Below are 27,924 nucleotides of genomic sequence, written 5' to 3'. Positions count from 1 at the left end.
CATAACGGAAAGAGAGAGAAGTTGGTAATTATGCTAAAGCTTCTATCTGCGCAGTGAAGGCAGATTCGGTGAGAGGATTATAATTCGTATATGTTGGTGCCTTGGCACGTGTATATATACTGTAATTCAAACTGCAATTGGGAATAATAACCTACTATTTCGAACCAATGGGGTGTAGCAATTGAGAATAGCGAGCGGGCTTTATATGGTAGAGAATGCCAAATCATGATTGCTGGCTATCAGACCCTTCGCGTTTATATACCCATAATAATGTATCAACTACTAATACCTCTGTATAACTTATTCTGGATTACACAACGTCGCGGCGCAACTGGGAAAGCGCAAAGTGCACAGCTCCGCCCTTGTTTACAAAGTCTCTTATACAAGATACACGTACTATTCTGTACATATCCAAGATGTAGCACATCCTGCTCCTAGAAACATAATGTTTCCATCATATACTTGCACAGCGCGCCCAACGTTAACATTTCCACCTTCTAAGTCTACAGAATTGCCACAATTCCCATGCTCACCCCACCCCCAAACATAGACTCCGCCCGAAGCGTGTATTAGAGTATGTTCACTTCCGCAACTCATCGATACTGCAATTGGTGCATCTTCGGGTGCATATTGGCAGTGCGAGTTATTACCCCAGGACAGTATCTTGCCGGAGGAAAGGAGAACATGAAGCGTAGTCCAACCGCATTGAAAGTCTTTCCAATTAGATCCCACTTGCGCTTGTGCTGGTATGTCTCGCAAGATATTGTGCCTATCTGGTTTGCTATAATCCATGAGAACAATAATATGCCCATTAGCATCTATTAATCCTGTAAACTCACGGCCACAAATGACTTTAGCCGGTCGATAGCAGTCAGGTATGCGTTCATCAATGATTCGAACAGGCAGAAAAGCTGATTTTAGAAGCGAATTAGCAGACCCAAGTTGCCCCTTTCGGCAATTTCCCCATCCCCAAAGAGCTCCGTCATCAAGCAAAACGACAACATGGGCAAGTCCTGCTGAGACTTGTACAATTCGACGATGAGCAGGTACAAAATTTGCGATGCGTGTAGGTGTAGCTGTCGATACTAATTTTTCATCAAGAGCAAGCTCGCCTTTCAATCCAAAACCGGCGACGAATACTGCCTGCTTACTCTTGTCATCTGTTGTAGCGACGACAACCGAGAACTCCCATCCAGCTGCTACAAGTTCAGGATACCACTTGTCATCTGTGCCAAGGTCTGTGATCTTGACTTCTTGAAAGACTGGAATTCTATCACAACAAGGGATAAAGCATTGTCCAAATTCATTACTTCCGGTGGCGTATAATCTGCTTCTATCTCTGTCTAAGAGCAGTGTATGATTTCCATTAGATCGTATCACGGTTGATGTCGAGGTTGGTAAGTTTGCAACAGGTATAATTGTAGGCGAATTCAAATCGCTCGGCACCGGCTGTGATAGTTGACAGGACGAATTTGATCCGAATGACAGAAAGGTCATCGTCTGTCCATCTGATAATGGAATAAGAATTACGCACTCTTGACTGATTCTCCTTAGTGTGGAAATATATATATTTCAGAGTTGGGAGAGAAGAACGAGCGCCGCATCTGTCATTTACTCCAATTTGGTTAACCAGTTTTTGATCTGGTTATTGGTGCGTTTAGCCAATGTCTTGTAAGTATTTACTTCTAATATTAATATGCAAAGCTTGACTGCTAATCTGTTATGATACTGCAGCAGAAGAATATCCTGATATAAGAGGAGGAGGCTCCCTCATCGTCGCCTGGCAAGTCAAAGGTACTAAAATAACATACCCAAATTCTATTCAAATTCTCATATTTTTTTCGCAGATAAGCCGGTAACGGTCGTCGGAGGGGGTTCAGTAGCTAGCTCTAGAGTCGGTCATCTTCTCACTGCCGACGCTAACGTGACGGTCATTTGTCCTCGTGAAGGTCTCTCAGCTGAACTGCGACACCGTCTCTCGCGCTCCCAGATCTCTCATATTCCTCGAAGCTTCTCCGTATCCGACGACTTACCATCCGAAGGTCCAAATCGCCCAGCAATGGTTCTAGTAGCTATTGACTCGCCCTCTGTCTCGACAGAGATCTACACCGCCTGCCATTCTTTACATATCCCAGTCAACGTAGCCGATGTACCGCACGAATGTGATTTCTACTTTGGCAGCATGTACCGCGACGGTCCGCTACAGATCATGGTATCTACCAACGGGAATGGACCGAAAATGGCTAGCTTAGTTCGTCGACGGATAGAAAAGGAGTTGATTTCTGAACCGTTCGGAAGTGCAATAGATAAGCTGGGCGTGTTAAGAGCTAGAGTGAGGGAACGCATTCCGGGAAATGCTAAAAATGACATGCGGAGGCGGATGCGGTGGTGAGACCCTTTTTTTTCATTTCTTTATTGTCTATTTTCAAGCACTTTTAACATATTGTGATAGGGTTTCTTTGCTTTCCGAGAAATGGACGATATCTCAGCTCGCGACTTTGGATGACAAAACCATCGAGTTACTGCTACAAAATCTCGACCAGGATCCTCCATCATACGACGATCTTCGGCAGAGTGCTTAACTTTCATATTGAAAAATTCCTTGTATATATGTGTAAATACTACGCGATAGTATCTTTGCAAAATAAGATGAAAATAATATCATTCATTATTCACAATATTCAAATATACAGCAGCGCCCCAAGTCATAATAATAAAATCTATAGAAAATCTCCTGCTTGAAACGCGATGATTAAAGACACAAGCACAAGACCCCCATTTCAAAATTCTTCAAAATTTCCTTAATTGTTTCCGAAACGATCAGGTGCAACAATAGGTGCAACAAGAGTCCATGTATACAACGCAAAGCAAATCCATGCACTCACAATCTTCACCCACGTGTAGAAATATGTTCTTCCTACAGGAACAAAGCTTGCCTCATCTTCCTTATCAACCTGCATAGTAAGTAATGTCGCAGTCCACTGAGTAGCAAGCATAAAGATAAAGTGAAACATGCTGTAATTGTATTCTGTCTGGCTACCGCCTTCCTCGTCATCCGAGTCGTCATCCATCTCATAAAGAGCAGACTGAGGAAGCGATCCAGCTTCAACAGCAGCACGAATGGCTTCAATACGCATAGTATTTCTCGAAGGCTGTTGAGTGACAGTCTGGTTCACAGGCGTGTATCCGTATGTGTCTTCGTTCGGGCTGCTACTGCGAGTAGCAGCGCGGATTGTCGTATACGCGATAGCAAGGATAGTGAAGATCGCACCAATGATAATAGACGCAGTTCGAGTACCGCGTGATCGAATTAGAGGATTGCATTGCCTGTCGTCGGGTTCACCGGCGACAGCAGTCATGGTCAGGTATGTACAATAAACAGAGACAATTGCCGACTGTGCAAGTCCAGCCTGAGGGTTATATTCCTGTACCGTGGTATTGACCGAAATAGCAGACACAATAAACAGGAGAATTAGATTGATTGTAATAGCAGCCTGGTTCATTCCACATCCACTATTGGCGAAAAAAATGTACATGATGATAGTCAATACGATGGATGCAATATACATTCCCAACGTAGATCCAACCAAGATGAAGCGCCATCCGCGAGAGTCGTAAGTTTCAATTTTGTTAAGACAAAGCTCTGCCCATGAATGAGCAAAATCAACGAGAAGAATTAGGCCATATAGAATGAAGATGAAAGCACCGATGATTGCAATGCGATTTCCCCAAAAGATAAAGAAGCCGTCAGGAATTAGGAATGAAATGACGAGCAAGAAAATCCAGGCAAGAATTTTTGGACCCCAATATCTATGTCAGCAGTTAGTTAGAGTATCTCTAATTGTGGCTCGCAAGTAAGATAAACTAACCCGTTCTGAATATCTGAGCGCTTGTTGCGGACAGAGTGTACGCCGATGAGTATAGCGCTGAGCACTCCATGGAATACCATCAACGCAAAGTTAATTCTATGCACCTGCAAGTTGCATTAGTATCTAGCATACGCATAACTTGTAGATGTACATACGGAAACAAAGCCAGTACATTGCGTACCGAAACATCGCACATCAACTGTACCATCAGTCGCTGATCTGATCTTATCAATCGCCCAACTTGATAGCATCACCCATGACAGCTAAATCGAAATTAGCATAAATCGAACAAACCAAAAATCAAATATTAGAACAACTTACTATAGAATTAACGATAAAAAGTAGCGCATATGCGATTCTTGTCGAGATACTATTTGAGCACGACTTGCAAGTATTGCATAGTGTAGAACACGCCGCTGCCCCAAAGCACGAGACAATGTACACTCCCGCACTTGAAATAGCCGGAAGAACAAGTGTAGGAACTGATAGTAAGATACCCATCTTTCTTTGCACAAGAAAAGAGCGCTGCCGTATTGAGGAGTGCGGATATGATAATTGCAGTTAATGGAGGCGAAAGTCGGAGGCGAGGCAATATGACTTCGGTACAAGTGCCTTAATATTATCAGCAGACGACAGTCGTGTTCACGAAGAGGCGATGTCTATTGCTCGACACAAAGTCAATAATCAATACTGTTGTCTTTGGGTCGTCCTTGACTTTTTGGAAATTACTTGTTTGTGTTGGAGTCAATATTGTAATCTGCAATCTGCTATGTCAACTGCCCTGTATAGTTGCGGTGTATGACCAGTGCAGTACATACTATCAGACGATTTCCCAGCAGCAGCAGCAACAGTTCATATTCGAAATGTCAACAGTACAAGATCAAAATCAGCAACTCCCGTACTCAGCTTTTCCTAAGCAATCTCCATCAATTAGTAATGATATCAGCAACGACAGCAATAGTAATACCGGCATAATTGACATTTCGAGTAATATAGCAATCGACCTCGACGATGATCTTCCTTTGGCCCAGGTTGCTGCTATAGCACAACAAGATCAGCAGAGTTCAATGCTAATGCATCCTGAATTAAATATAAGTCAATCAAATGCTATGTCAACAGACGAATTAAGAGAGGGGCTAAAACGATTGGATGAGCTCTATGAAGAGGTAATCTGACCCACGATAAACCTCTATATCAAAAGTGTTTCTGACATTAGTTTAGTTACTTCAACTACGAGTTGCAGCACCAAGGCTTTTACGAGCACTCTCAAAATCCGACCGAGGAACTACACGTACGTCAATGCTCACATCTCGATTCGACTCTCCACAGAACTGATATCATTATATAGCTCGAGACATATACCACTCATTCGCTACGCATGCTCGCCAGCTGACAGAAACAATAGACAAATTCACCAGCGACTTAAGAATGGCAGCACCATTATTCGACTACGCAACCCAGAGCCGGAATCATAATCCAAACGGCATGACACGAGGCACATACGGCGACGAATTTGATGAGGAAGCAGCTGTGTCATCTTTTGCTTCAGACGAAGAAGTAGCTGATGGAGGTGATGAAGGCTATGGGGAGCATACAAAACCCGAGAACAGTATGGTAGATTTGGAGAACGAGGTGAAGATGGAAGATTTGAGTGCTGAGGGACTAGGATTTGCAGAAGGCAGTATGATGGATATGATCAACGCTGGCACCGACGACGGCATTCCAGCTGACGATAATCTAGATGATGATGATCTGGGTTTGTTTAGTTAGTCATAATACAATTGTACAAATGCTAACATATGTTTGTTACTGTGAATTCATAAAATTGTCCTAGCCACTATAAACCCTAACCGGATGGAACACGTCAGGATAGGGCAGAGCAGGGGGAGGCGCTGCCACAGCCTCGACAGGCGCAGGCATGCTTAGCCATAGCAAACAATGCGATCTCTGCTACGACCTTCTATTTTTAATAGGAATGTGTGAATATATAAAAACACTAGTGTGCATTGCTACCTTATATCCAAGCACAAGCAAACATATAAACACCCGACGGACGCTTCAGTAAGCGATAGGTGCGAAACAAAAAAAACTCCGAGATCAACGTAGATGGCGAGATATCACAAACAATACAGCGAGAGAGTTTACAAAATGGAAAATAAAGTACAAGGAGCACGCCTCAACACAGGAAGATTAGAAAAAAAAGAAAGAAGAAGAAAAGAAACGAAGAAACAGGACAAATAAAAGAACAAGAAATACAAAGACAGGCCAACACCCCACACCTTGACAAGCCACGACGAAAACAAAGATTATTATCTTTTACTAGACATGATCTCCCGTTCAAGAAATCCGATCCGGTTCTCTGCTCGCTGAAGGCGCTCCTCGGATTCTCTCAAGCGGTCCTCAAGACTTCTGACGTAACCCCATAGACTCTCCTCAATAGTGGAGTGGTGATGACCCGAAGCAGCCGAGACAGCAGCCTGAGCCTGCAAATAGGGCTGGTTTTGCAAAAAAGCGTTCGCGCTCTGCGTAGAGCCCGGTCCAGTCGAGGGTCCATTCTGCGGCATGAGAGCACCAAAGTTAGAGTAAAGGGCTGCCGAGGCGGGGGACTGCGATGGCGGCGCCCCGGGCTGCTGCTGATGGCCTGGCGGTGGCTGATGATGCGGACCGCCTGGGGGAGGCGGTGGGGGTTGCTGTTGGTAGGCATGAGGCAGCGGAGAGAGGATGCGAGGAGACTCTGCGGAGTAAGACTGCTGATAGAGTGCCTGCTTCTGCGGCTGCTGGGGCTGGTCCTGGGTGCGGATGGCAGGCAGCGAAGTGCGGCGCTTGTGAGCAAGATAGTCGTGCTGCTGCTGCTGGCGCTCGTCATCCTCGTCATCTTCATCTGAGTTGTCTCCATCTGCGCGTCCCGCGCACCCGTTCGCGCCCTTGCCGTGCCGCGCGAGTGCGTCGCCACGAGCAAACTTCCGCCCGCACTTGCTGCATACGTACGGCTTCTCGCCTGTATGCAGCTTCGAGTGGCGCTTGAGATCGTGCAGTCTGCGGAACTTGGAGTTGCAAGTCGTGCACGTAAAGGGTTTCTCGTGAGAATGAGTGAGCAGATGCGACTTGAGGTTATGGTGTCTGGTGAAGGACTGCGCGCAGTGCGGACAGGTGTGCTTCGACACCGGGCTTACGACGGTTGGCGTCGCGGGAGGCCCCGGCTGAGTCATTGTCTGTATCATACTCATCCTTCTATCGGTAGACCTTTCGAATTGTCCTGCGATAGGCTGTCGAGTCTGAATGGAGGAGAAGGAAGTAAACAGAAGAGCGGGCGGTGCAGTGGCTCCGCCGCGGGTGGCTGCGCGCTAGCCTCTTTGGTGTGGCTCAAATGGCGCAATTGCCACACGCACCAACCCCTTGCATTACTGAATTACATAATCACACAAACCCCTTCAATATGTAAGAATGAGTAGGTCCATGTGCGCGTTATTGTTTACAAGTTACTTCTTGCACAAAAGGATTATCAAAAGATTAGAACACCACCAGCAATGGCAGCAAACAGATCCTCACCGCGTCGCAGCCTCCTCTTGCCGTCCTCTTCTAATAATTTAGCACTTGCCTCTCCTCTTCAGCGGAGATCAACCCACTCGCCGGCTCCGCGCAACGTCAGTGATCCTGAAGCTGTAGCTATGCTCCGCCAGCAGAGCGACTCTTCTACCAGTAGTTCGCACTCTGCTTCTATTCCTACCAAGATTTCGGTATCAGTAAGGTTCAAGCCTATTGTAGATACTCAGCAGCAACCTCTAGGGTCAGCATGGGTGGCTACACCGACGACAATCACTTCTAACGATATTGGCTCGTTTACTTTCGATCACGTCTTTAAAGACGAATCCGCTTCAAAGGACGTGTACGACTCTGCCTGTCGGCGCGTAGTGTCGTCAGTCTTGGACGGCTATCACGGAACAATCTTTGCCTACGGTATGACTGGCACAGGAAAAACATACACGATGCAAGGTGTGCCTTCGGCGCCGGGAGTGATCCCTCTAGCAATCTCAGACATTTTCGACAAGGCAGGATATGGTTCGGTGATTTCAGTCTCATATCTTGAAATATACAATGAGCGAGTTCGTGATCTTCTCAATCCATCGACGCCTTCAGACTCGCTCAAATTACAAGACCAAGCCGATCTTGTCCGCGTACGTGGCCTGCGTTGTGTTCGGGTTGACACCGCGCGCGAACTGCTTGACTTGATTGCAAAAGGAGACACGGCTCGCAAAACCGAAGGCACTGAATACAATGCAGTCTCATCGCGATCGCATGCTGTTTTACAGATATTCTTTGAGAGAGCAGAGAATAACGCAACTAGCGTACTCAGCCTCTGCGATTTAGCCGGCTCCGAGCGCGCGGCAGCTGACGTCGAACGAAGAAAAGAGGGCGCTTATATTAATAGGTCACTCCTTGCTTTAGGTACTATTATTTCACGACTATCGTCAACATCAAATGCTACTGTTAATAGCGACGGCACTTCGCATATTCCCTACCGTGACAGTAAGCTCACTCGACTTTTACAACACTCACTATCTGGACAGGCGCTGGTTAGTGTGATTTGCACGATTGATCCGCATGCTACGTCAAAGCAGTCAACCGGAGAGACTCTCAACACGCTCCGTTTTGCGGCACGAGCAAAGAATATCTCAATTACACCAGCCCGCGCTCTGTCCGCGTCCACAGCGGCGACTTCTGTTGCCACGAACGCACTTATCGAGAGTTTGCGATTGGACTTGGAGCGTGAGCGCGCTGAGACAGAGATAGTCAAGGTTGAGCTGGAAGAAGTGCGTAAGGAGGCGTATGAGCGGGCGCTTAGCGAGCGAGAAATGTGGAAGCGTGAGAAGCGGGAGCTTGAAATGCAGAGAGATGCGTTGAAAGACAAAGTCACGCATTTGACAAAGATGATTCTTGCAAGCTCCGAGAAACGAAGTGCAAGTGCTGCTGCTGCTGCGCGGTCAGTTAGTGGAAACGGTGCATTAGAAAGTCATAGGAATTCTATGGCTGCATCGACGGCAGCAGCAGCAGTAGCAGCTAGTAAGAAAGAGCATTTGGCTGCAGAGGAGGAGATTCAGATATTTTTACCCAAGCAGCGCGCTTAGCTGGGAGGTTGGTAAACTGTTGCATATAAACGGAGTTTTTTGGGTTTGATAACTGTATTAAAATAGGGTATATTGGTACACTGTCATGTCGTACAAGATAAAGCATATAGAATACAACTGAGGATCATAAGTAGAACCTGATAATGAAACGGTAACAACCAAAAACACCAAGCGATAACATAACCTATTCAACTAACTCTAGGCTAAATGCCCATGCGAACGACCGGCACGATACCCTTCCGCAAAAGCCTCGTCTTCGAGCTTATGTAGTCGCGACCGAGATGGACTACGACTATCGAAGTATGCCGACCTTTGCGCGAGGTCTAGTCTTGAACCATCGATATCCCTGACTGCGCTCGCCGCAGCATGGGCTGCTGCATTTGCTGCTATATCGGCGTCCTCCTGGGGATGAAAAAGGCGAGAGCGGCGGTCATGAGACGCTGCGTGGCGGAGACTGTGAGAATTTAGTACTACACCAGGAGTGGAGTGGCGGTAGTTGTAACGTGAGTCGCGGTAGACGTAGGCGTCATCTAAGCGGTCTGGAGATACTCTGATAAGGCACATTAAGTGCTGCGAGAAAAAGATGAATTAGATGGATAAGAAAAAGATACTCTCAATGCTATTAAGAAGAAGCGGCAAAGAATAAATGAGATGACGTTGACAATATTGCCGCTTACAGGGATATGTGCCTGAGAGATGCCCAATTAGGTAATTTCCTTACAGTGTCGGTACCGTGATCTTCGCGCTTGGCGATGGCCATCGTCTGGTTTCTGTATGCTGTTTAAAAAAATATTATCATCTTGCTGCTTGCTGCGATTGAGTTGGGGAGAAGTGAGAGTATTAAAGTGTTGGGGCTAGAAATAAGACGCGAGAATTTCAGCATACAACATTTGAATTATCATCATCATCAATTGATAATAAAACATTTTGAGTTGAGGATTATGCATGCCTCGTTATCTTCGTCTCTCTTTCTGAATAACGTCGTCGATAAGCAAATTCCCCTCTCCTCTCTTCGTATATCCTGCGCTCTCTCAATCTCAATACTCGTGCACGCAATTTTATATTAACATCGCTCGCTTAATCTTCACTATTTACAAACTCCTTTCGCATTCACAAAACTAACCACCGCTCACCTGAGCAGAATATAGTCCCAAAGTGACTTATCCGGCTTAAACATCCTCGATAGTGCAATCTGTAACTGTCGATTACGTCGCATACTAACACCAATCGATGTCCATCGTGCTGCTCCAAACCACAACACAGCGCCACCAATCATACCGTAAATATGCTGCGTATTCTCGAATGTGAATTGAGATAAAACTGAGGAGTATACTTGCTCTGTTTCTTCCTCCTCCTTGTCTTCGTTCGCTGCTAATTTAGTGCTAGGTACCGTTGCAAGTGTTGTTGCATGGCTAGAGGTTTTGGCGAGAGGATATATATCAGGCTGCCTAGGCGTGCGAATAATATTATAGATATCGCCGCTATATTTCCAAATGTTAGCTACTATACTCTTTTAATAGCAAAAGATAAATCATACAATACGCCAATGGTTGACAAAGCCAAAAGCGGGATTGATCCAAATTGAGGAATCCAAGGAAGCATCACATTTGGCAGCATACATCCAGCAAAAGCCGCAATACCGAAAATCATGGTTGTATTTGCCGACGAATTATTAATAGGTTGAGTGAAATAGGCAATTTCCCCAGATTTATTTCCATCTGAGTCTATTTCTTCGACGTACTGCGCGTGTGACCTAGTAGCTTCGAAAAGAAGGACTCTGTTCGCGTAGGCAAAGTACATGGCGATAAATCCAAAGCCCACGGTATTTCCAAAAATCATTGATAACGTACGAATAGAAAAAAATGCAACGTATGAATTAATAATCCAATCTTGAAACGAAGGGGCGGCAAATGTGCTGGTTAAAAGTAGCCGAAAATCAAGCGGAAACGCAGTACCCGCTGGCAACGTCGGTATATTAACGGTGCAGGCTTGTTTCCAAATCTCGGGACGGAAAAGATAAAATGCTTCTGCCATTGCCATTAGTGCAACAACTGTGACTGCAGGTAAAAAACCCATATGCGGTTTGGCTTTTTCTTTTTCTCCCGCCTCGTCGCTTGTATCAACCAGAATATCCCCTCCACCGCCAATTGCTCCGGGCTTTGCAACCTTAGAAGTCTCTTTGATCTTCATTGCTTCCAGCTCTTCTTTCATACCCAGTACATTGTTCGGATCATTAATCTCAACTATCTGTCCCTCGGTACTCTCAAGAAGTTTCCGTAAATCTTCTTTTGATTTGATTACCCCAAATCCCTGCTCGTCAGTTATACCCGGGACATGCAATGGCTTGCTTTTCGACTTTGGTGCATTCTTTTGCGCAAAAGCCGATCCTAATCTCGGAGTCGCAGTATTATTCATTCGTAGCCGAGGCGCTTTTGTGGGTGAACTCTTCTGGTCCAGCTGAGGTGGCGGTTGTTTGGTGGCATAGCCTCGGATGGTATGTCTGAATTTTAATGAAGACGCGGGACGGCTAGCGAATGCTGGATGTGCAATTGAAATAGCAAAATTTCTGAGTACTGAAATAGACGATATCGGCTGTATCGACATTGCTGATGCGGAGATATGAAAAAGTCATACAATCCCGAAATTAAAAGTCAGGTTTCTGTCAACGAAGGATTTAAGGATCAAATTTTGGTGATGCGGCTTTCTTAAATTGTTCAATATTCCCAATATGCTCACTCAAAACAAATTTACTACTACTATTGGAATGCAGATTTGAAATACATTTACAGAAAACATATGCATTCATGCTGCATTGATAAATAGATAAATACTTTGAGAACCCCGAATGATCCCATCTTCTGCGCCACATATTGATATTAAACAGACAAACAAAATTCATGAAACTCAATGCTAATGCTTTCCTTCTATTGCTATTTCTATACCATTGTTCTCATAACGAGTTCAAACATAGCCAGAGCGGATGCATTAGCCGGGAACGCTCTAAAATTAATATCCAATTAGTTTTCATGGCTTTCACTTAAAGATTGCCAGCATTTTAGAATTAGACTCACCGAATAGAACTTGGTATAAAACCTCTAAAAAATCCCTGATAGCCTCTAGTACTATAAACATGTCTAAACGCATCAATCCAGTGCTTGAATTTTGGCTGAGTGACGCTATCAATCATAATTGTTTGCTTGACGACATCAGATGGGTACGCAAGCGTCCAGAAAAGTTGCGCACTAAGACCACCCGCCCAGAAATTTATACTGGCAGTACTCATATTTGTGTTTGCCTTGGCCCAGTGTGTCATAATATCATATGATCCCCATAGGAAAAAAAAGTATGACCGGAAAATCATAGTGCTGAAAAGACCGCGGTATAGACCCTTGATTCCGGCTTGTTTGTATAATGTCATTGCGCAATGAATAGGACCAGTGTAGGTTTTAGTTGCATCGTTGTACTGCACTTGCAATCGAGCCTGAAAACCAAAATAATGTTAGTAGGCAAGTGATGTGTAATGACAGACAAATGAAGAAATTACTTTGACTTGTTCAATAGGGGCCGCGACAAAACTAACAGTCCATCCGGCAAAAATACCAGAAATAGCATGACCGATAGGCGGTAGACTTTCCCATTCGGTAAAAACATGGGCCTTCATTAACATTCGATAATTATGCAAAGATCCTAATTGTCTAGGATCGTAATACTGTCAGCAAGATCAAACATCGCTACCATTATATCGAACGAAAAACAATGCCTAATACACACACGGAATCCATAGCCATCCACCCTAAGAGAGGCGGCGTGGCACCCTTGTATAATGCTCTGAATCCTTCTTTTCTAGTTGTCTGCAGAAAGCAATCAAGAGGACCTTTGAATTGTTCCGCAGGCGCAGTCTGTAACCGTACTTTTATCGTATCAAATCTGGCATTATTTTAATTAATTTCCCAAACAGTCATTTTACGGCTATATCATTCATACAAAAACATACGGATGCCCAACAAATAACTTCGTCACACCAGAAAATATTCCGGCCACAAAGCCCGCATATCGATTGCTGGGGACGGCAGGCGATAAAGGCGGAGGAAGCGGAATGTCTTCAAGCTCGCCAGTTTTAGACACAGCTTTGATCGGACTCGCCATATTATACTACTCCAATTAGTAAGTTACATGCCGCAAAATGCAGTTGTAAAAAAATGTACAGCAAAGAGACCTCACAGGATCAGCGATTCCGCGTATAGTGAGTGTGGCACTTGGTGGTGAGCTTCGAGCTCATCCGAAATATAGAATATCAAAAAAAAAAGGCGCCGGGGAAACTCCAATTCACAGTATGACATTAAGATCGCAAATTCAATTAAACTACTATTTTAACTAGAGTAATAGATACTAATGTGCAATATTTACTATATAACTGGCCATTCCTTTACTCTCGAGAAGAAACGAGTAGTTGAATATGAATTAAAAAAACCAGTGAAGCCAGATTATCATTTACGGATGCAAAGTCAAGCTACGACATCAAAATAAAAGTAAACGTCGCAATCCATTAACCGTTAATCCCAGTTAAACAAATATAATACATCCGATACTTTTCAGCCGTCTATGCAGAAAGATTGAAATGAAAGGAACAGAACTTTTAATTAACCAACGACATTGTAACTTTCAAAAACGATAGAAGACCCTATTTAACCCGCTTAAACCACGGTGTTCAAAATGTCAGAGTCACCAGCGTCAATGACGGCGAGAACACCGACACGGAAGAGACGACCGACGGCAGTTCCGAGCTCGTTGTTGCCGCCCTGGAAGTGGTGGACCGAGATCTTGGAAAGCATGGCGTAGTACTCAAGCTCAGCGGAGCGGAGAGGTGGAGTGTTTCCGGCAATGATGACAAGCTTAGCCTTTCCGGAGCGGATGGACTTGAGGGTCGACTTATAGCCGAGGGTGTACTTGCCCGACTTGATAACAAGTGCGAGACGGGAGTTGATTGACTCTTGAGTCTTCTTAGATTTGGGGGCCTGATATAGATAGAGCAATGTCAGTATGAAAAGCACAGAACAGATACAAAGAGCAAGAACTGACCATCGCTGCGCTTAAATATGTGTAATAAAGGAAGCACTCCGGTCGAGGATATGTGTAAAGATCTGTAGATGTGTGAGAGAAGTAAGAGAGAACAAGATAGAGTCAGAGAGAGCAGCTAGAAGAAGATTACTGTGACGGTGTTTTAAGCGAAAATAGGGCTATACCCTAATAAGAACACCAGACCCTCATAGAACAGTCAGCAGACGCGTTCAGGGCGCGTGCCTTGAGGCTAAAATTAGCCGCAGCCACATTCCAGCCACATGCGCCGCACGTCACCTGAGACCGCGCGCGTCAGAAAAGATCGCTTCCGTGCTCCGCCTCAACGCTCACATCGTCACTTCGTTTCATCTAGATATTTTTCTCTTCTACTGTTATTCTCTCATTATCGTTATCGCCTTTTTTTTTTTGGTTCTCATAGATCTCACAGCATCTTTAACCCGCTCTCTTCAAGTTTCCTTCAAGTTTTCTCCAAGTCCTCTCACACCGCACCCCTGGCATCGCCCTGTGATTCTGAAACGCCCCGATTTTTAACTCTCTCTCTCCCACACATTCTCTACCTAATTCACTCGGAAGGCATGCGCTGGTTGTCTGCTTTTATCTTCCTTGCAGCTGCTCCGCTTGCTCTCGCGGCAGACACAATCGGAACATCCTCCTTCTATACCTGTGGGACCACCGACGACGCAACCGTCATCGTTAGCACCTTCTCCGTCTCCTACTCGAAGTCGACCCGCAACGTCACTTTCGACCTAGCAGGCACTTCCACTCAAGTGCAGAATGTAACTGGTACGTCTTTTTTGTTTTGTTCTCCTTGTCTTCTTCATTTCATGCTAATACTTTGTCTGTAGCCACCATCTACGTGACTGCCTATGGCATTAATCTCTTCTCCTACACCTTCAATCCCTGCGACTATGACATAAGTGAAATATGTCCCATCCCAGAAGGCACATTTTCTGCAAAGGGACAAGTTAATATTCCCTCAGAATACGCAGATCAGATTCCATCTATTGCCTTCTCCATACCTGATCTTGACGGTGAGGCTAAGCTCGAACTCAACAACACAGCCACCGGCGACTCTGTTGCCTGCTTCCAGTCATCAATATCAAACGGCAAAACTACAAAGCTTAAATCAGTCACCTATGTTTCTGCCGGAATCGCAGCCGGTGCACTTGCAATCTCGGGTGTCTCTACCCTTGCTGGAGCGAGTGTCTCTTCAGTCGGTTTTGCTGATGTTCTAAGCTGGACACAGGCTATGGCAATGAACGGCATGATGTCTGTATCTTATCCCTCTGTCTACAGCTCATTTTCTCAAAATTTTGCTTGGTCTTCTGGTCTTATTTCGTGGCAGGGCATGCAGGACACTATTGATTCCTTCCGCGATAGGACTGGTGGAAATACATCATACAGTTCCTACACGCTCACGCAGGAATCAACTATCGTTGATTACCAATCTGGAGCCCTCATTCTGCTAAACAGCACATCCGACGATGATGAGACAGACCTTTCGCGACTTGTCAAGAGAATTTCGCTGGATGGTATTGATCTATCTTCTGGAAATGGTACAGGTTCGGATGGATCGACCACCGTTCTTGCCAAAGTTGCTGGAATTGCCAGATTTCTTGAGCATATAATGATTCCCAATGCGAATTCCTTTATGACTGTCCTGTTATTTTTTGCAATTGCCATGGCTGCGGTTGTTGTCATAATCTTGCTATTCCGGATATTCATTGAAATTTGGGGCAATTTTCGAGAGCTCCCTAAAAGTATCGAAAGCTTGAGGCACAGATACTGGACATTTTTGTCGAGCACTGTGATTCGTATAATTATAATTCTCTACGGTACTTGGGTTCTTTACTGTCTTTACCAGTTCAAACTTGGAGACTCCTGGGCATGTCAGCTTCTTGCCGGTATCACTCTCGGTATATTTTCAATAATTCTCCTTGGCTTCACTGTCCGCATTTTTGTGCTTGCGCGACGAGCATCGAAAAGCGCCGGAGGCATCGATGAACTTTACGAGCACCAGCCTTGGATTCGACGATATGGTCTGTTTTATGGCCAGTTTAAGACACAATACTGGTGGTTTTTTGTGCCCGTACTTGGCGTGGCCGTGGCTCGCAGTGCGTTTATTGCTCTTGCTGACGGTCACGGTATGGTTCAAGTTATTGGACAGCTTGTGGTCGAAGTCATATTAGTCTTTGCGTTGTTAGTCCTGAGGCCATTCAATCGTCGAAGTGGTAACGTTATCAACGTTATCATTTCAGTTGTGCGAATTGCGTCCCTAATTTGCGTCCTTATTTTTGTCGAAGAACTTGGTGTTGCTGCCGAGACAACTACGATAGTTGGTGTGGTTTTGATCGTTATTCAAGCAGTGCTGACTTTGCTGCTTGTGCTTTTAATGGTTATTCAGGCTTTGATTAGTCTCTTTAGTGACGGCACACCAGACCCTAGAAAGTCATATATTGATGAGTCAGAAATGCAACCACTTGGCGACGTTAAAACAACCAACTCCGGCTTTGCTCAATCAACGTATAGCATTGATCAAAAATCTGCAAGTGCTCTCGAAGATATTGGACTGGCCGTCAGCGAATATGATCCTCTATACTCCTCAACAGGAAATCATGGTCGAGAACATGTAGACCAATCGGCTGGGTTCCGCCAGCAGAATCCTTGGGATGAAGAGAGACTTATGCCGGAGAGCATACCACTTAAAAGGTCAACGTCTGCGAAAAGTAACGCATCTTCAGAGGAAATGGACACGCGGTGGATGAAAGGCGGCTTACAACATGATCGCAATGGACGACCTATTTTCTAAAACTCTCAGACCCAAAATCAGATTATTCGCTTATTTCTTCTTTTCGTTTAATGACTTCTTTTTAATTGGTGCTAATTGGATTATGTTTTAATGATGGCTTAGTATTTGGTAATTTTCTTATCTTTTTTGATTCTGCATTGTCTTTTGGAAAAATTTTGATATCTAATAAAGGTTCATGACGACGTGGTTCAATCTTGAAGTGGCGCCTAATCCAGTAATTTGCCGTTTAACTTTTCAATTTCATAGAATTGCAAGCCAAATAGAATGACTTCTCGAGCTTTACAATTGGGTATTTTATAGTTGTTAAACTGAAACTCACACACATAAAAAAGACATCATAAAACATTTAAAAAAATTTTTGCATATAACCCAGTTTGACCCCATATTGAAAATATCAGTGAATAAGCCATAAAAATCGTAGAAAAAGATAATGTAAATCTAAAAAGCCATAAAGAGTACGCCGGCAACGGCAGCAACAATACTAGCAGCACTAGAAGTCTTGGTAGAAACTGCTGCACCGGTAAAGACTGCAGCCGAGGCTGACACCGTGGAAGATGAGGGCACTTGAACGGCGGTAGTAGACATGATAGACGTGTAAATCGTAGAAGCTGAGAGAGGTGTAGAAGTGCGCGTTGCGGTAGAAGTGTGCGTGGAGGTAATAATTGAAGTTAACGCCGAGGAAGATGCTTTAGAAGACTCTGTAGGAGATATAGCAGAGGAACTCGAGATAGAAGTTGCGGAAGAGAAAGAGCTGGTGGCCGACGATGATGAAAAGCTCGAAGAAGTGCTTGAAGAGGTGCTTGAAGAAGTGCTCGACGGGGTGCTTGTAACGACCTCCGAAGATGAGGGGGTAGAGGTCGAAGTAGAAGGATCGGCATCAGTAGCTGAAGAGGCAGATGAAGTAGTAGCGATCTCAGAAGTAGTGATAGAAGCAGAAGTAGTAATGGAAGTATAAGTTGACGACGACGTAGTCTCAATAGAGGACGAGGTTGTCGCTGACTCTTCGGAAGTAGTCGCAAGAAGAACCTGGCCCGATGAAACAGTCGTAGTAGAGTAAAGCGTCAAAGTCGTGACTCCATAGTTCGTGGCCGTTACGGTGACAGTAGAGTACTGAGTATCCTGAGCGGAGACGACGGAGAAAAGAGCCAGGATGGCGGCAGAAATGAAGGTGAGCTGCATATTGTCTTTTGACTCGATAACGGAAAGAAAGGATAGAAGAGAATGTGCTATATATTGTCTCTCAGTTAGAAAAAGCGCATACAGAATGATGCATTCGAATAGTGCTGGGATTTACCAAATAATAGTCTGAATGAAGACACAGCTATGATAAAGCAAGACAAAGAGAGACAAATGAAGGCAAAATCAAGAAAAAAGTGACTTGCGCTTTTACTAGAAGAAAAACAAAAAGAAGGACACGAGAAAAGAGAGTGACTGTAAAGAGAAAAAAGAGAAAAAAGAGAAAGAAAAAGAGCTAGTTGGAGATGAACTTTAGAAGAGGCTAATTGGAAGAGTGCTCGAGGCCGACATAATTTTTAGTACTAGTTGGTCTTACCAAGATTTGTTTATTTCTCCCAAATAGGAAGTTACCCGGTGTGTTCAGGCAAATGAATCTAATTACATGTCCCAAGTGGGCTAAGCTGTAAGTAATTAAACGTTGCGCTAGAGCTAAAATAAATGCATAATGGTCACATAATCAAATTTTGTGTAAATTAGTGTTTACGCATTTAAGGCTGTAAATAGAATATCGCTAATGCTCTCTAATTTCAGCCTTCAGCCTGTAATTCTGATCGATTTAACGGATCAAAGCTGCTCGTCGATTTCCAGTTACACGGCTTCTCATACCCGCTGATTACATTTTTCAAGGCTAGAATATTAAGGGTCAAAGTTTGAGTGCTGAACTGGGTGTTTATCAAAATTGTCTATATGTTACTCGGGATCGCTGGTCCAAGTCTTGCATCGTCATTTTGATTTGAAGACGCGCAAGTGCAATCAGTATATTTGAAATAGAACTAGCCAGTATTGAGCTACGATTCATCTTCTGTATATAATATAATCATACGCGTGTGGTGTAACCAGAGCAAGGGATTCACCGTATATCCTTTTAAATATTAATCAGAAGCACAACAAAGGACTGTCTTAGGCGTCACGGTCTCGCCACCATTCGACAAGGATGTCGTCCTCAGTATATTATCAGTTTCGATCACAGCGAGAGCCTTTACGAATAAATTTTGATGGAACTGGTATTTCGATTTTTGATCTAAAGCGAGATGTTATTCTTTCGAATAAGCTTGGCGATGGAACAGATTTCGATTTGTCGATATATAACGCAGACACAAACGATGGTGGGCTTTTGATCTTAATTTAATTTCGAGATTGAGAAAACTAATGTGTTTATTGTTTATTATAAGAGTATGAAGATGACACTGAAATTCTTCCCAGGTCGTCTTCAGTAATTGTTCGTCGTAAAGCACCAGCGAAACCGGGCCGCGGAACCGCGGCGCGCTATGCAAACGCAAACGCCCCGCCAATGTCTGTAATAAACGGCAGCTCAGGTACAGGACGAAAGCCTACCGATTTTGGTAGTGGCGGATATAACAATCAGCGAAGGCCACTTCCTACTCATCAGCAGGCACCACTCACTGCAGGCGCAGGTTCGGCTGAGGACGAGATGATTAACGCAATGCTTGCTGCTGAATCAGAGAATTGGGCGTCGACTCAAGACAGGATGGCTTCGTAAGTTTATATTTTTAATCCTAATATATGCTCGCTCGTGACAATGGTTACTAACAGGAGCGTTTATAGAGCAACACCTATTTATGGACGTGGAGGAAATGCCAACAACAGACCGCAGCGGCCTGTTCCTGACAATCCACCACCTCCCACTTACACTTGCCATAGATGTGGCCAGAAAGGTATACTGAATTTATTCAATTTTATTAGGAGCATGCTAGTTTATGAGGAGAAACTAACGCGCAAGGCTAGGTCACTGGATTCAAGGGTGCCCAACGAATAACGACCCATTATTTGAAAACCGACGAGCAAAAAGAACAACTGGTATTCCAAAATCATTTCTCAAAACTATTTCCAAAGACGAGATCTCTGCAATCGAAGCTGGCGCGGGAGGTGGGGCAGATGGGCTTCGAGATCATGTCAGAGTCAATGAGGATGGCGAGTACGTTGTCGTACGTCCTGATGCTGCGGCTTGGCAGTCGTATTTGCAGAAGCAAACCGCTGATGATGAGTACGATCAGGATGACGCAAGTGGTGGTGAAGGTGGAGATAAGAAACGGAAGCGAGCCAGAAAGACGGCAGACTAAGGATCACATAATGCGTAATGCCAACCCTAATTCAATAGATAATGATGATGGTATAAACTTCAAATACAATGATTGGCTCTCTGAAAGAATATAGTGGTGCGTTAGGAGAATGATGAAGTAGAAAGGGCTGATCTGGCATGTAAAGCAAAAGCACTAGTGCCTTCACCATAGGATGCATTGAACCTCCTCAAGAGCAAACCTGACTTGCTTGCCAATTTCGCTATATTTCAAACAGCCGTACATAACCCCGTTCGCAAAAGATTCTTGCTTGACAAGCACGAGCATACGCTTCGGGAACTGAATGAAGCACAAGAGATTAGCGAAGAAAAATACGTTGTCTACCAGATTGAGAAGATCTGACGTACTTTTACACCGGACGATTTCAGGGGTGAAAAGAAAAAAAAAGATAAGCAGTTGCAGTAAGACTTCCAGTCTATTGCTGCGCACTGCCTGTGAATCGCGGGACATGATTCTGGTAATAGATAAGAGGTAGCAGCGAAAGGTATTGTTGCTATGCACAAGTTTCAGGATAGCGGAGAAGCGATATACTTAGACATTAGTCAGTTATTAAGCTCTCAGAAAAGGACTTGTCAAGATTAATGTTCAAATTATTAATAGGCCAGGTTTCCAAAATAGTTGACAGTTAAAAAATAGGTTTGTAATTTTCTTATCAATAATTTAGAAATAGAAAACAAAGCAGTGGGTGAAGATGCAAGTAGAGTATTTGACCGAGGAAGAGGAGCAGACTTTTGAGATTTTCACAATTCTTTGAGAAAAATTAGCCGCGGTCATCATTTTTACGTTATTTTTATAAGTGCAATTGTATTGTGAAGTGTTCCATCTATGCTGAAATACAGATTACAGAGGCTGCTACAGACTAAGAAGTTATTGTATAAACTATCGCCTATTACATAGCCTTCCTTCTCTTCCATACATTTATCTTTCAATGCCTCTACTATGCATGACACTGCTTTAGAGAGTAGATTGCTACAGACCCATAAGCTTACAGGCCTATAGGAGCGACATAAGTTGTGCAAGTTCCACGACAGTTTCTGATTCATAGCAAATCGAGGTGGATTCGCGGAAGGCAAAACGGACCGCACACCTTGTAGCTCTAGCCCTTCTTTAAGCATCGGTTCCAATTTCCCAGAAAACTATTCAATCCCAGGAACTATAATTAGAATCATAGCTTACGAAAAACTCAGTAAAAGCATCTGTCGCTCCGCCAGCAGCCTGATGTGCAGTAGAGTTTCGCGACAATTCATGATTGGCTTTAGGGTTTATTTTAGGGTTTATCAGAAACCCTATAGTTCTGTCGGGCATAGGTCAAATATATGATTTGGTCAAAAACTCAGAACGTCATATCGTTTTGATTACACTATACTGCAATCAGTTATCTTTTTATTAGATTTCCGCGCGCTCCCTGTATCAGATAATTGGGCAAGCTTGGGCTGGAGTGGATATTGAAGGGGGACAGAAGCAGTAAGGGGTGCTTTGGAGAGCTAGCCGAGTGGCGTACTCGTGTCCCACTGATTCGTCTTATCGCCTTGCAGTAAATACTGAATAACCTCGTGCACGTAAGCCCGCAGCCTCCGTACCTAAGTTTGTGGCAGAGAAATTTAACCTGCACGAGTAAGGAATCCATCTGTCTCGTATTGTGCTAATGCAGTTGTATTTTTCATAAGAACCTTCATGGTCTTCATTGCTTTGTGAGCTTTAAATTGACCACCAAGATATACTTCCGGGCGCAACGCGAATCAGCCACGACAGAGCGTCGACCTAATATGTATTCCTCGGGCTCTGAACCCATCAGCAAGAACACCGAGTGAATGGGTACAAATTAAGCCTAGTTGAAATTTCAATACTTCGCAGCGTTGCAAATGACTATGAAATTGTGAACAGTGAATCACGCTGGGACTGGGATCTAATCCTAAGTTACTTAACTAATTACTAAGTTAGTCTTTTAAAGCGTAAATGCGAAACTCAGCTCTTAATACAACAGGGCCGGAACTATTACTGCTACGACAATTGAATTGGCATAACCACACAGGATGTCTCCCTAAGCGAAGTTCATTGTACAGATATAGAGAAAATTTGACTCTCGCGATTTGATAAACTAGTCACGCGAGCAGTAAGCTGTCATTACCAGAGAACGGAACAGCCGCCCAGATGACTTGAGCGTAACAAAATACAGGCGGCTGAACCGTACAGTATGCAGGCGTACGTCTACTGCCCTTAGCATTTCAGTTGTCGATTGACAAACAAGCAATGGTGGACTGATACAGCTCTAATTTCAGCGACGGCATTGCGGTGCGATACAGACAGAAACTACCAATATGGTGGGAAGAGGAGGGAGATTTGCACAGCCTGTCATTCTTCTGCATTGCATCGTCTGCTCAAAGCACCGCACCAAAGCCACACTTATATATTTTAAAGAGTTACAAACCGGAACTCCAAACTAAAAACCAAAAAAACCCAAAAAAAAAACCCGAAAAAAAAAAACCATATATACTTATACCTGACCCATGTCGTAAAATTGAAAGGTGTCGGGCAGAAATTAATCTGTATTACAGCCAAAGTACTTATGTGCCGTTCTACCTCTTCTTATTAGATCATGTGAATGATGTCAGGCGACGCTATCAATAGGAAATATCTCGGACGACTGCTGTATGGGATATATGAACGTGATCAAAAAAATATATATACTGCAACAGAATGCAAGTTCCGATATTGTCGTGTTCAAAATTGACTAATGCGCGACTAGCAATCGCGCTCAGACAGATAGCCCTCGCCTTTTGGCTGGTTTGAGGTCGGCTGATAGGCCGCAGCTGAGGACCGTCTTGCAAAAATACTCTCATAACCCATAATATTTCCGCAGAGTTCGTGGGAATGAGATTGATCACATGGACAGGAATGGGTGTAAACTCCAGCACCAGACACCGGTGAGCTACTTCTGATGGATGAGAATGCAGCGGCTTTGTTTAGCGAGGAGGATTTGAGAAATATCTTGCTGATTTTGAATGATGGCGGTAGTGTGCGGGGTGTGGCTGCTGCGATATTGGCCGCAGACGACGGCACAGGCTGTGAGCACTCCATGGAGATAATGTCTACACGGTGAGACTGTTTGGAGGGGGGGAGGGGCAAAAGAAGAAATCAGATGATTGCAGGATTTGCAGTATATAAAGGAATTGGGCAAAAGAGATAGGCCGATACTCTGGGCTTCAGGGGCTATAAAGGCGGATGAGCCGATAAAGAGTTATAGTGGCAGTGTTTAGACTGGCAAGGTATAATCTAGCAGGACCAGCGCGATCAGAACTCAAAAGAGTATGACCGCGAGGCTACTTCGTCAAAATTAGAATATCAGACTAGAGCGTAAATAGAGTAGACTACTGCCCGAAGTAGCTCGTTCGACCCAGGGTACCAAACCGGAGCCAGCTAACTTCGTGCTAGCTGTAGGTGCCATTTCTCGCTAATGTACCGTCTGTTTACTCGCTCGCACGGGTCGACCTTGCTGACAGCACCTATTACGAGTCATCCTTCATGTATCAGTTCGAACGTGCATCCGAGAGGAGGCCGCACACTTGTTTGTCTCACGACTTGAGGGAGAGAGGCGGGGAAGGCTGGGACCGTTGAGATCTGATGCTTGAACGTCTATAGAGAATACTGGGTCCGCGGGAAAAGTAAATGCGTCACGAGCGCCGTCATCGCCAGAATCTGCGTCAGTGAGTCTGGGGATTGCGAGCTCGGACTGTAGCTGAGATTTCACTTTCTATCTAACAGAAGGTGGGGGAGTGCGCAGCATTCCGTACTGTATATTTTCAATACACTGGATAGCCGTGTTCTCTAAAATTTTAGCGTACTCGACTTCTAGTTCCAACGTCTAGCCAAAGTTCTTTGCATACGAAAGACTAACACAAACAGAAATATAGAAAACATAAGCTCGTTGTCATTTGATGGATTTGAGATATCAAACTGTTTCAGTCGGATTGACTTTTTACAATGCTCGGTAGCTGATCGTAGGCATCGGCGTCGTAAAGCCTGGGCGCTTGATTTGCCCGCCGATCTTTAAAATAGTATGAGTGTATAATTTATGAGCTGAAATTTGGCTATTAATTGTTTATAGTAGTTCAGTAGCGGCTCAAAACAGAGATTCTTGCATGGGTCTGTAAAATAGCGTAGTGCCGGCGGGGTTTCAAAACAGCTGGTTGACTACAGGGTGCAATATTTGAAAATCAGAGTATTACCGCAGAACATATTACGCAATATTGTTTTATTCAGCTTATTTTCATCAGTTCTCTGCAGGAATTCGACCATATAACTCTTATCGAGACTCATTGTCAGCAAAAAAAACCATTCAGCTGTCCTGAACTCCATACAAGAGCCATCTCGAGCCTCGTCTAGCCCCGCCTCGCTTAGAGCTCATAATAATACCCGCGGCATTCTTCTACTATCGCTCTCTTTTGTCACAGTTGCCGCAACTAACCCAATTAGATGGCTCAGTAATACAAAAAGAAGCAAAAAAAAAGAACCTCTGTAGCTAGTAGTACATTTCTCAAATGCAAACTAAGATAGGCGAAATGGCTCTGACCCGTTTCATTATCACACGCGACATTTTAACTTTCCAAACGCTGAACACATCCGGAGGTTTTTGTTAGTATTTTCTCTTCTATTTCTTTTGCTGTTTTGGGAAATGAAAGATCAAGCTGACAGCCGGGAAGATTTCGCGCTGGATCAGTGTCAAAGATTGTTGTGCAAGCGACATCTTTTGACTTCTTTCTCTTTCACTACTTGTTGCAAATACTGAGCATATTGATGCTAATAATATTGGACAAGCATATACTCAAAGCGTGGCTAGTCAACTCTCAATGCGGTTCTCGATATACTTTTCAAAAAATTAACATAGTTTTCGGAGCATGAACGCCTAAAAGCCTGCATACGCTGTAATAATATAGAATAATTTGTATACACAAAACAAAAAAGATATCCCAAACCAATAAATAACTTCACCGCACACACAAACTCTATAGTGATTTCGCAAGTTCAAAAAATCTCAAACTTGTGTCCTCATCAACAGCACTCCCAGTAATACAATATTGAATAATTTGTCGAAAAAAAAGGGAGGAATGTATACCTGCATGCGCCAAAACATAAGCAAAATCCTCATCTGTCTGCCACATACAAAAAGCCATCACTAAGAGAAAATGGAAAAATAATGAAAAGGAAAATGAACGTATCGATCTCTATGAAACGGCCCTATAAACCTGCGCAGCCTGATCGGCGACTTGTGCTCGTGTCCGTAAATCATCCCACGTTGAGTTAACTCGACTAGACCACTTTGCAGCCGTTCGACTTAAAAGTCCTTGTCGTTCCTCCGGCACATCCTCAAAATCATCATCTGCGTCATACGAATCCCATGACGGTTTCCGAATAACAGCTACGATCACCGCAATAAAGAAGATTCCGACAAAGCCAAACTGCGCCCAGAAACTCCACAGGCCAAACCACGGGTAATTGACAATCACGCGGTCGATGAAAGTGGAAACAAGCGTCTGTCGGCACACACTGTTGAAGTAAGTCGTCGAATTCATCAGCGCCGTCGCTCCATCAAACCCAATCGGTTCAAGAATCAATCCAGGATCAACATCATAAAATGCAGGAGTAAACAGCATCCGACTTGCCTCCGCGCACGAGATCAGTGACTCGGGGTAATCTTCACACATACCCACCATACCGTAGAGTCCGTCGATCGTATAATCGCAAAACTGCTGACTTCCATATCGTGCGTAATCAGGAGCGATAATCATAGTAAACGAGTAGTTGATTGCCAAGACACTCACCATGAGCATAGCCGTACCCAACAGAAGACCTTGAGGATCAGTCTTGCCGCGCTGAATTCTGAACAATACAAACCAGATCAATCGAATGCTAAAGTACGACAGTCCAATAATTGTCGAGACAAAAAGCCAAACAATAATAAACAGCGTCACAATATAGTCTGCGGGGAAAGCCTATTATTGATTTCATTAGTCTCAACACCAACTGACCACAATCTCTATGTCACACTTACTCTAGATGCAAGCCGAAGAAGCTCGTTGATCGGGTTGATAATGTACGTTGCCGGCAGTAAGAATCCACAATGTCGCCCGCACGGGGTATTCTTAATATGATCAACCCTATTTCATCTGGTAAGTATATAGCCCAGCTCGCATTCAACCACCGATCAAATACGTACATGGAGATCAAAATCGATGCAATAATAACCAACGCAATAAGCATCAGGAAGAAACCAATGATGATAACAACGGGTCTCGCAACAAATCTGAAACTCTTAACCAACCACCGCGGTCTCCACCACCGAGGGTAACCGGCATTAGCATGAACTCTACGTACAAGCGTCAACTCTTCACGTTGCAAAACCTCATACGCGCGCCTGTCTCGTGTGCTCCATTGAATTGAAGTGCCTTCGTAGCGGGATTCAATCATTCGCTGCTTCTCACGATTGAGCTGTAAAGCTACGCGCGTGTCGTCCAATTCGAGGGCTGTCAAGTTGGGGCGGTATTTCATGCACAAAACAGGCAGGACGGCAAAACCAATTGCAGTGTAAATCACGTAAACAATAATTCCCAGACATAGCAAGACCCCAATAATAAAAGTTAAAGCACGCTCGCCACCTAATATCCTCAAATTCAGTAACTTCGTTTACCTTGAAAAAAATAACCAATAAATACATACGGTTCTCCATCAAAAGCTGTCGGAAATAAGTAAAGTCGTATTCACTATCGCGCACGCCTCGTCCGTATGGAATGAATAATCCGAGAATAAGCAGAATGATACCGATGACAACGAATATGATAGAATACTTCAACGCAGCCCTGATACGGCCACCAGTCGTAGATTCTTCGTCCCATTCCTCGAACCTAATAATATTGGTCAGAAATCATGCATATATACGCCTGAAGAAGTAGAGTGGCATGTACCAGAAATAGGTGAATGGAATGAGAATTAGGATAAGGAAGGCATCCATGGAATATAGCACTACACATTTCCAGTCAGCTTTATAACTCGCCGCATGAGATCTCCAGGGAGAACATACAATAATACACTATAGAACAATTAGAACGCATTTTTAAATCATAAATAGTGATATATACGTACCAACTTTAACTGCAGTCTCGGATCGAGTAAGTTGCTACAACCGATGACATCACGTTAGTCCAGCATATACAAAGCTACTGACGGTGACACAACACTATTGTTCATACCTGCATCATATCAGAAGTCGTTTGACTGACAATAGCAATGTCTACGGGAAGCAAGCAAGCAGTAGCTAGCACAACCGATATTGAGAAAATAGAGACAATCATGACAAACACATCGCGCTCGTATTTCTTGGTGTAAAGTCTCGTCTAGATCAAGTAAATAGGTCCATGTCAGTCATATCACATCACTTAAAGAATGATCTGCTTTAGATAATTAAAGAAAATATACATACAAAGAGAATCGAAATCAGAGCAAGGATCCCGCATACGACGCCGAATGCGATCCAAACAAATGCTGTCCGCACGGCAGACATTATAACCCACTCTGTTCGCACTATTTGAAAAGAAAAATAGCCAGTGTCAAAACTAGAAGCAGTAGATATAGCAATTATAATTGACGATTCTGTTGACTGGTCCCTGGCTGGCGTGTTTGTGAAACTGATAGCTACGAGCCGAACTATCGTC

At 44.0% G+C, this 27,924-nt stretch overlaps 14 protein-coding genes across 14 annotated transcripts; 5 read left to right on the top strand and 9 right to left on the bottom strand.

The window, feature by feature from the left end:
• Positions 1–228: 228 nt before the first annotated feature.
• V2V93DRAFT_361975 (regulator of chromosome condensation 1/beta-lactamase-inhibitor protein II) lies at positions 229–1,596 on the bottom strand. Its single transcript, XM_066908233.1, has one exon. The coding sequence runs from the start codon at positions 1,495–1,497 to the stop codon at positions 397–399; it is 1,101 nt and encodes a 366-aa protein (XP_066768329.1). The 5' UTR covers positions 1,498–1,596; the 3' UTR covers positions 229–396.
• V2V93DRAFT_361972 (putative NAD(P)-binding-domain-containing protein) lies at positions 1,207–2,680 on the top strand. The gene is made up of 4 exons (XM_066908232.1): positions 1,207–1,671; positions 1,735–1,794; positions 1,848–2,388; positions 2,453–2,680. Exons 1-4 carry the CDS (start codon positions 1,665–1,667, stop codon positions 2,580–2,582), a joined length of 738 nt encoding a protein of 245 aa, XP_066768328.1. The 5' UTR covers positions 1,207–1,664; the 3' UTR covers positions 2,583–2,680.
• Positions 2,646–4,437, bottom strand: V2V93DRAFT_383373 (serine incorporator/TMS membrane protein). The gene is made up of 4 exons (XM_066912193.1): positions 4,191–4,437; positions 4,025–4,132; positions 3,870–3,973; positions 2,646–3,810 (listed from the first exon to the last, which is right to left on the bottom strand). Exons 1-4 carry the CDS (start codon positions 4,368–4,370, stop codon positions 2,802–2,804), a joined length of 1,401 nt encoding a protein of 466 aa, XP_066768327.1. The 5' UTR covers positions 4,371–4,437; the 3' UTR covers positions 2,646–2,801.
• Positions 4,438–4,545: 108 nt separating this feature from the next.
• V2V93DRAFT_383372 (uncharacterized protein) lies at positions 4,546–5,661 on the top strand. The gene is made up of 3 exons (XM_066912192.1): positions 4,546–5,035; positions 5,091–5,160; positions 5,218–5,661. Exons 1-3 carry the CDS (start codon positions 4,733–4,735, stop codon positions 5,637–5,639), a joined length of 795 nt encoding a protein of 264 aa, XP_066768326.1. The 5' UTR covers positions 4,546–4,732; the 3' UTR covers positions 5,640–5,661.
• Positions 5,662–5,853: 192 nt separating this feature from the next.
• On the bottom strand, positions 5,854–7,174 carry V2V93DRAFT_361965 (uncharacterized protein). The gene has a single exon (XM_066908231.1). It carries the CDS (start codon positions 7,094–7,096, stop codon positions 6,179–6,181), a length of 918 nt encoding a protein of 305 aa, XP_066768325.1. The 5' UTR covers positions 7,097–7,174; the 3' UTR covers positions 5,854–6,178.
• A 534-nt stretch (positions 7,175–7,708) lies between these two features.
• Positions 7,709–8,542, top strand: V2V93DRAFT_316946 (kinesin motor domain-containing protein; the record flags this gene model as incomplete). Its single annotated transcript, XM_066907242.1, has 1 exon — positions 7,709–8,542. A coding segment is annotated over one exon (834 nt), but the record flags the coding sequence as incomplete, so codon positions are not given.
• A 1,130-nt stretch (positions 8,543–9,672) lies between these two features.
• Positions 9,673–11,657, bottom strand: V2V93DRAFT_402448 (uncharacterized protein). The gene is made up of 2 exons (XM_066912605.1): positions 10,533–11,657; positions 9,673–10,476 (listed from the first exon to the last, which is right to left on the bottom strand). Exons 1-2 carry the CDS (start codon positions 11,597–11,599, stop codon positions 10,125–10,127), a joined length of 1,419 nt encoding a protein of 472 aa, XP_066768323.1. The 5' UTR covers positions 11,600–11,657; the 3' UTR covers positions 9,673–10,124.
• A 274-nt stretch (positions 11,658–11,931) lies between these two features.
• On the bottom strand, positions 11,932–13,141 carry V2V93DRAFT_319315 (mitochondrial carrier domain-containing protein; the record flags this gene model as incomplete). The annotated part of the gene is made up of 5 exons (XM_066907274.1): positions 11,932–11,995; positions 12,067–12,476; positions 12,540–12,690; positions 12,767–12,922; positions 12,990–13,141. 5 exons carry the CDS (start codon positions 13,139–13,141, stop codon positions 11,932–11,934), a joined length of 933 nt encoding a protein of 310 aa, XP_066768322.1.
• A 548-nt stretch (positions 13,142–13,689) lies between these two features.
• V2V93DRAFT_377254 (60S ribosomal protein eL30) lies at positions 13,690–14,077 on the bottom strand (the record flags this gene model as incomplete). Its single annotated transcript, XM_066911908.1, has 2 exons — positions 13,690–14,010; positions 14,075–14,077. The coding sequence occupies 2 exons, from the start codon at positions 14,075–14,077 to the stop codon at positions 13,690–13,692; spliced, it is 324 nt and encodes a 107-aa protein (XP_066768321.1).
• A 317-nt stretch (positions 14,078–14,394) lies between these two features.
• Positions 14,395–17,217, top strand: V2V93DRAFT_341226 (TRP-domain-containing protein). The gene is made up of 2 exons (XM_066907805.1): positions 14,395–14,857; positions 14,920–17,217. Exons 1-2 carry the CDS (start codon positions 14,650–14,652, stop codon positions 16,881–16,883), a joined length of 2,172 nt encoding a protein of 723 aa, XP_066768320.1. The 5' UTR covers positions 14,395–14,649; the 3' UTR covers positions 16,884–17,217.
• Positions 17,103–18,375, bottom strand: V2V93DRAFT_4408 (uncharacterized protein). Its single transcript, XM_066912698.1, has 2 exons — positions 18,178–18,375; positions 17,103–18,109 (listed from the first exon to the last, which is right to left on the bottom strand). Exon 2 carries the CDS (start codon positions 18,060–18,062, stop codon positions 17,322–17,324), a length of 741 nt encoding a protein of 246 aa, XP_066768319.1. The 5' UTR covers positions 18,063–18,109; positions 18,178–18,375; the 3' UTR covers positions 17,103–17,321.
• Positions 18,376–19,053: 678 nt separating this feature from the next.
• Positions 19,054–20,200, top strand: V2V93DRAFT_377251 (DWNN domain-containing protein; the record flags this gene model as incomplete). Its single annotated transcript, XM_066911907.1, has 4 exons — positions 19,054–19,225; positions 19,292–19,616; positions 19,686–19,795; positions 19,866–20,200. 4 exons carry the CDS (start codon positions 19,054–19,056, stop codon positions 20,198–20,200), a joined length of 942 nt encoding a protein of 313 aa, XP_066768318.1.
• On the bottom strand, positions 20,107–20,909 carry V2V93DRAFT_361951 (uncharacterized protein). The gene has a single exon (XM_066908230.1). The coding sequence runs from the start codon at positions 20,666–20,668 to the stop codon at positions 20,363–20,365; it is 306 nt and encodes a 101-aa protein (XP_066768317.1). The 5' UTR covers positions 20,669–20,909; the 3' UTR covers positions 20,107–20,362.
• Positions 20,910–25,440: 4,531 nt separating this feature from the next.
• V2V93DRAFT_377250 (uncharacterized protein) lies at positions 25,441–27,773 on the bottom strand (the record flags this gene model as incomplete). The annotated part of the gene is made up of 9 exons (XM_066911906.1): positions 25,441–26,208; positions 26,268–26,373; positions 26,433–26,871; positions 26,933–27,117; positions 27,178–27,235; positions 27,294–27,302; positions 27,356–27,389; positions 27,463–27,606; positions 27,693–27,773. 9 exons carry the CDS (start codon positions 27,771–27,773, stop codon positions 25,441–25,443), a joined length of 1,824 nt encoding a protein of 607 aa, XP_066768316.1.
• Between the last annotated feature and the right edge of the window lie 151 nt (positions 27,774–27,924).

Source organism: Kockiozyma suomiensis, assembly GCF_038497685.1.
Source record: "Kockiozyma suomiensis strain NRRL Y-17356 unplaced genomic scaffold V2V93scaffold_1, whole genome shotgun sequence".
Lineage (NCBI taxonomy): Eukaryota > Fungi > Ascomycota > Lipomycetes > Lipomycetales > Lipomycetaceae > Kockiozyma > Kockiozyma suomiensis.
The sequence above is the reverse complement of the archived record's forward strand: the minus strand, read 5'-3'. Positions and strand labels throughout refer to the sequence as shown.

Coding starts and splice junctions, on each gene's coding strand:
- V2V93DRAFT_402448 (XM_066912605.1), bottom strand. CDS start 11,599: ATGTCGATACAGCCGATATCGTCTATTTCAGTACTCAGAAATTTTGCT. Junction 10,477..10,532: donor TTGTCAACCATTGGCGTATT/GTATGATTTATC, acceptor TTGGAAATATAG/CGGCGATATCTATAATATTA.
- V2V93DRAFT_361972 (XM_066908232.1), top strand. Junction 1,795..1,847: donor CGTCGCCTGGCAAGTCAAAG/GTACTAAAATAA, acceptor TTTTTTTCGCAG/ATAAGCCGGTAACGGTCGTC. Junction 2,389..2,452: donor ATGCGGAGGCGGATGCGGTG/GTGAGACCCTTT, acceptor ATATTGTGATAG/GGTTTCTTTGCTTTCCGAGA.
- V2V93DRAFT_361951 (XM_066908230.1), bottom strand. CDS start 20,668: ATGTCCCGCGATTCACAGGCAGTGCGCAGCAATAGACTGGAAGTCTTA.
- V2V93DRAFT_4408 (XM_066912698.1), bottom strand. CDS start 18,062: ATGCAGCTCACCTTCATTTCTGCCGCCATCCTGGCTCTTTTCTCCGTC.
- V2V93DRAFT_383373 (XM_066912193.1), bottom strand. CDS start 4,370: ATGGGTATCTTACTATCAGTTCCTACACTTGTTCTTCCGGCTATTTCA. Junction 3,974..4,024: donor AATGTACTGGCTTTGTTTCC/GTATGTACATCT, acceptor TGCAACTTGCAG/GTGCATAGAATTAACTTTGC. Junction 3,811..3,869: donor CGCTCAGATATTCAGAACGG/GTTAGTTTATCT, acceptor CTGCTGACATAG/ATATTGGGGTCCAAAAATTC.
- V2V93DRAFT_361975 (XM_066908233.1), bottom strand. CDS start 1,497: ATGACCTTTCTGTCATTCGGATCAAATTCGTCCTGTCAACTATCACAG.
- V2V93DRAFT_361965 (XM_066908231.1), bottom strand. CDS start 7,096: ATGAGTATGATACAGACAATGACTCAGCCGGGGCCTCCCGCGACGCCA.
- V2V93DRAFT_341226 (XM_066907805.1), top strand. CDS start 14,650: ATGCGCTGGTTGTCTGCTTTTATCTTCCTTGCAGCTGCTCCGCTTGCT. Junction 14,858..14,919: donor TCAAGTGCAGAATGTAACTG/GTACGTCTTTTT, acceptor CTTTGTCTGTAG/CCACCATCTACGTGACTGCC.
- V2V93DRAFT_383372 (XM_066912192.1), top strand. CDS start 4,733: ATGTCAACAGTACAAGATCAAAATCAGCAACTCCCGTACTCAGCTTTT. Junction 5,036..5,090: donor TGGATGAGCTCTATGAAGAG/GTAATCTGACCC, acceptor ACATTAGTTTAG/TTACTTCAACTACGAGTTGC. Junction 5,161..5,217: donor ATCCGACCGAGGAACTACAC/GTACGTCAATGC, acceptor ATCATTATATAG/CTCGAGACATATACCACTCA.